The sequence below is a fragment of the Belonocnema kinseyi genome, chromosome 2 (assembly GCF_010883055.1).
Source record: "Belonocnema kinseyi isolate 2016_QV_RU_SX_M_011 chromosome 2, B_treatae_v1, whole genome shotgun sequence".
Taxonomy (NCBI): domain Eukaryota; kingdom Metazoa; phylum Arthropoda; class Insecta; order Hymenoptera; family Cynipidae; genus Belonocnema; species Belonocnema kinseyi.
In genome coordinates this window covers 39,663,666-39,669,617 of record NC_046658.1, presented here as the reverse complement: position 1 = coordinate 39,669,617, position 5,952 = coordinate 39,663,666, and the positions used below count along the sequence as shown (strand labels likewise).

General features: G+C 28.4%; 1 protein-coding gene across 2 annotated transcripts in view; it reads left to right on the top strand.

The window, feature by feature from the left end:
* LOC117166993 (protein O-GlcNAcase) overlaps positions 1-5,952 on the top strand; it is a 104,271-nt gene that overhangs the window by 19,440 nt on the left and 78,879 nt on the right. For both annotated transcript variants that reach the window (XM_033351520.1, XM_033351521.1), the window contains exon 2: positions 4,428-4,479. In XM_033351520.1, coding sequence (XP_033207411.1) covers positions 4,428-4,479 — 52 coding nt within the window. The remainder of the gene's footprint in view (positions 1-4,427; positions 4,480-5,952) is intronic.

Sequence of the window (5,952 nt, the reverse complement as noted above, 5' to 3'; positions counted from 1 at the left end):
TATATAATGAATTTGCAACAAAGAAGATTAATTTTCTTACCAAAAAAGACGAATTTTTAACAAATTCCATGAATTTTCAACCAAATAGCTGAATTTTCAACTCATAAATGATCCATTTCTAATCAAGAACAGACAAGTTGCAATTTAAAAAAAAAAGTAATTTTTAACATAAAAAATCAAATTGTCAACAAAAAAAGTTCAATCTTAAGCCAAAACTGGTAAATCTTGCAGAACTATGATTTAAAAAAAAAACTAGATTTAACAAACGCGATAAAAACACGGAAAAGTTCATTTACAAACGAATCCTACTTTAATTTTCTACCATATTGTTAAATCATTAATCAAAATATACTAATTTAGAACTTGACAATCGCATTTTTAATAAAAGGACGATGTAAAAAAAATCAAGAAAATTAATTTTCGACCAAAAAGATGAATTTTCAACAAAACAAAAGAATGTTCTACCAAATAATTAAATTTTAAACTTATAAAGTGTAAATTTCTAACAAAAATGTAAAATTTCAAATTTTCAGATAAAAAATTAATTTCTAACAAAACAAAAACCGAAAATGTCAAGAAAATTGTTACATGTTAAAAAAAAAGATAAATTTGCAACTAAATCGAGGAATTAAATTTTCAACAAAAGAGTCAACACCAAAGATCAAGGGGAGTCCAAAAATATGAATCTTTAATGATAAAGTTCAACTTTTACCCAAGTCGTTCAATTTTCAATTAAACAAGATAAATTTCGAACAAAATAGTTAAATTTTTAACCACAGAAATGAATTTTTCAGCATTGTATTAATGATCTACCAAAATAAGATGAGCTTTAAACAAAATATATTTTTTTTTTAACATAATTTTTGAATTTTCAATCTGGGAGGAACAATTTTAAACCAAAAAAGATTAATTTGTAATAAAAATATCAATTTAAATCAAAAATGAAATGTTTACCTTGTTAGTTAAAAAAAATTAATTCTTAGTAAAAAAAAAAAAAGAATTTTCAACAAAATATTTACATTTTTAACAAAAGAGTTCAGCCTAAAAATCACTTTTTATCCGCAGAAAATTAAAAATCTAAAAAGAGAATAGTTAAATTTTCGACCAAAGAGGTGAATCTAAAACCAAAAGAATAATTTTTTTATAAAGTAGTTCAACTTTTAATCAAGCTTCTGAATTCCTAACGAAACAAGATGACATTTTAACAACAATAGTTGAATTTTTTACAGAATAATAAAGTTTGCAATTGAATACTAGAGTTTTTAACCAAGAGTTGAATTCCGAACCACAAATATAATAGTAGACTTTCTACCAAAAAGGATTCAAGCGAAAAAAAAAACGAGAAAAGGGGGCTTCTTAAAAACAGAGAAAAAAAGAACAAATTCTTTAAAAGTTAATAATAAAGAAACATACTAAATGTTATCTAATTTCGTAACTCTTCTTCCCCTGACCCCCAACCCCTGTTCGAACCATAGTTTTTAGCATGCCCCCCCCACCCCTGATGCAATTGGTAATGCAGTTTACTAACGACCCCTTAAAGTTTCGATTTTTGTACTTAATGAAATTATCCTTATAATGTATAGTTTAAAATTTGTTTAGCATAAAAATACACAACGAAAAATCGACAAGACTCAGAAATCGAAATTACAACAATTAAAAGAATCACAGAGAACAAGTATATTGAGACTATACTTAAGAAACTTTATTTTTAATTTGATTTATGTTGGATAAAATATCAATATTATAGAGAAAAGTAACAGCGTTTTACTTTGAAGAATTCAAATGATTTAAAAACTGAAATTAATAACAAAAATTAAAGGGCCTCTAATTTCTCTCATTCTCATCATTTATGATTGAGAAAAGATAAGAAAATAAAGTTCCGACAAGTCCGAAAAGAAAGAACGAGTTCGTTAAACAGCCATTTTGGATAAACATACCAATTTTGGGACCATTTTTGTATACTTAAAATTTTTATTTACGGCTATTAATAGTACTCAGAAAGCCAAGTAATTTATCCTGATGACTTTTTTCCATACAAGACAAAATTCTCAAGAGTTATTGCATTTTCAAAACTTTTAATATCAATCGAAAATCAAAATTATAAGCCAAACAACGTACGATATGCAAAAAAGTGAAGAAAAACATTGCTGTTTAAAAACCCTAGAAGATTATCATATAAACTTTTTGGATTTTCTTGTAAAATTGAAGATTCTAATTTTTATTGCACAAAAAATAATGAGATATGAAAAATACCATTTTCTGGTCAAACTATGCAGGACATGAAAGAAGATGAATCAAGAAAAATTGTGATCTCAAAAAAGATCTACAAATTCATTAATAATCACTTCTTGATAGGAGGCGTACCTTTTGTTTTATTCACGAAAAAAAACATTGAAAATATTTTTAAAAAACTGTGAAAAAATTATATAAGTTGCGAAAAAAAAAGATTTAACAAAAATTATTTACCCGAAAAAGAGCTACACATTTTGTATGAATTACTTTTTGACAGGACACGTAGTTTTGGTTTTGATCATAAAAATGGTATTAAAAATAAAAATTTGTGTAAAAACAATAAAAGGTACCAAAACATATTTGACACCACAACATTCAAATTTTTAACCAAATGACGCAAAATACGACAAAAAGTCTCAAAGAGAAATGATAGGTTTTGAAAAATCCTACAAAATTTCTTTAAACTCGTAATTTTGTTTTATCGTAAGTAATATATGCAAATAATCGAAAATTCCAATATTACGCTAAAAGACGCGAGATACGTAAAAAATCTAAAAGAAGACTTGTAGGATATTTTGCTTTATACATGTATAAAAAATAATATGAAAACCAAAATTCTATTATTAGCATAACAACGCCAGATAGAGAAAAATGTCTTAAAAAAGGATTGTATTTTTTAAGTTTATTTTAAGGTGGTTCAGAAAATATAAATTTACAACTGTCTGTCAAAAAACGAGTGCTCAGCGCGAGTGTCACAATAATATTGTGTGCCTCAAAGCCTACAGATCTTTGAGAAACTTAATCTTTAACTATACTTATTAAAGCAAAAAATTCAGTATATGAACGCGCATATAAATACAGCGATCTGAAGAGATGTTTTTAATAAACTTTCATTTAAGCATTCTAAATGCAAAGAATATCTGAGCGCGAATCGCGGGAATAAAAAGGCGCGCACTCGAGGCGCGCTCAAACTTGCGAGCCACGGGCACAGCGCACGATGAGAATGTGCCCGTGACAATAAATAGTTCATTGACGGATTATTTATTACAAACTAGCAATTAAGAGATAAATGTTTTTGAAACTTTCCAATAATTTCTGACCTTTTAGTTTCAATTAAGAAATGTAAGACAAAATATTTATATATTCTGATCAACCACTTAAGTAAAATTAAAAAATCGGGACATAATTTACATACATAGTAAGATATATAAATTTCTATAAAATATTATATATAAAAATAAAATAATTTTATTATATAATTTTATCGTTTCATTATAATTTATTTAATTCATAACTAATTACACAAACATAGAAATTTACGAATTATTGCTTACTTAAATTAATAATCGTGAGGGAGGCGGTATTCCTATAAAATTTAACTCTACATCTAAAAACTTCAAATCGCTAATTATACATGCGAGAACACTGTACGATCATATTTATTAAAAAAATTAATTATTTTAAATTTCAACTCAATATGTTTATCAATTAAAACGTTTAATGTCTTCAAACGTATAGTTTCATTTAGTAGAACTTCTACCGCCTCTTTTTCAAAACAACAAAATAATATTATTCAGGCAGTAAATTTTAATTGCAAAATGACTAATTTTTTTCTATAAAAGATGTATAGCAGCTAAAAATATTTATTACGATACAATTATATTTTAATTCAATTTAAAAGTAAATCTTATGCATCTACACATTTTCTTGATGCAAAATTTATTCAAATATTTGATTCATTAATTGAAAATATTCAATCAAAATTCTCGATATAAAATTTATATTTTATATTTTTAAGTATTTAGTATTTACCGACTGAGTATCCGCTATGTGATGAACTTGTTCGACGGGTGAAGATTCCAGGGGCAAAGTAGTTGGATGGTGCGATTTTCGGGTTGAGAGGCTTGGGGGGATCGGGCAATTTTCGCCGGGAGCAGCGCCGTCTACAATTAGTTCCTCGAACTATACACGTGCCGCATCTAGGCTTATAAAATCTTTGGTTTCCACGGCTGGGAGGCTTAAAAATTAAAAAATGTTTTTTTTCGAATTTATATTACGTATCTTATTTAGGTATTGACAATATTTGGTGCCTGAAAAATAATTATTGTAGCTATATTATAATTATGTATTTGTAAAAATGCAAACCTTTTATTTTCCTTCCGTTAATTAACAATCGTATGTTTTTATATTTCAAGGATTTTATGGTCGTCCATGGACCACAGAACAACGAAAGGATCTCTTCCGAAAGTAAGTGAATAACGCTTGATATTATTTAGTACGTTTTCAATTTTCTAATCTGGGCCTATCAGAGAAATAATCTAATGGAAAAGAACTGTCGAGGTAGTAATGGATAGTAATATAATTGATAGGTAATTGGTAACCTAAGAAAAGTCCATATTCATTCAAATGTAATTGTTTAACTCAGCCCCATGCCACATTTCTGGAGGCCCGTGGAAAATATTTGTCATGAAAGTTGACGGTCGCCGTGTGGCGGCGCCAGCTATGCAGTTGGCGTAGAATTCAAATAATGCACAGCAAAAATGTTTAAAGAAATGTTTGTTAAATAAAAATAATGTCCTGATACTTTTCGGTAAAAGATAATAATCGTTAGGATTTTTTTGAATCTTTTGAATTAAGAATAATTTTCGAAAATCGTAAAATTCACTGCTTTTAGACGTAAATCCCAGTGCATTCCTACCATGGACATAGGAAACAAGGGACTAGGCATGCCATTGCGGGGGTGATGTAATGAGGGGGGGAGGTCCGCCACCTTTTGACGTCCCGCGACAAACATGGCAGCGCACACATGTTTATATTTTCATGCACAGTTTGTCAGCAAAAATGCTCGTGCGCATAATCAAATGGCACATCGTAAGATGGCGGCTCTTCCCACTCATGGAATTCTCCCCCCTCCCGTGGATTCAACCCCGCTCACCCAAGTTAGGATGGCATGCCTAGTCCCGTGTTTCCTATGTCCATGATTCCTACTAACCACAGTAAATTATTATTCATGCGCAATTAAATTAGACGTATAATTAATATTTGTGTAATTTTTAAATATCTGAAAAGAAAATACTGTACATTTTATATTATTTTATATTATATTGATGTCCGCTAAATTATATTCATGGTTATAAATAATATTTATAACCATGACTTATATTTAGCAAACATCCATGATTCTTTCTTTCGTCACCTTTGCATCCTAACCCCACCTGTTATTCGACTTAGAATAAATTCCTTTCAGTGACGCCAATGTTGGCACCCTGTGCTACTGCGCTTGCGTTAGGGCCACGCGCTGGTTGGTCGCACTTGGCGCGCAATTCAAAATTGCTTTAAAAACAATTCTTGTAATTTAAATAAATAATTATTAAAAAATGCACAAGAATGTATATAAATTGTGTAACTTATTATTTCAGACAACAAAAATTATAACACATTTATTTTATAAATAACAATTTATTTTTATTGAATTCCAAAGACCAAATTGTATTTTACAAAAAATTTAATTTAAAAATAAATTTCTTGTAAAATTGAATGAAAATAATTATTTGAAATGTTTTTAATATGTTGTATTTATCCAGTTTGAATCAAAACTACAATACAGTAGTGACCGCTTTCAAATAAAATCAAGAAATTGGTATTTGAATGTTTCCAGGTTTCGATGCTTCAATTTGGAGGTCATGTTTTATCAAATGTAGAATAATATATTAATACTAT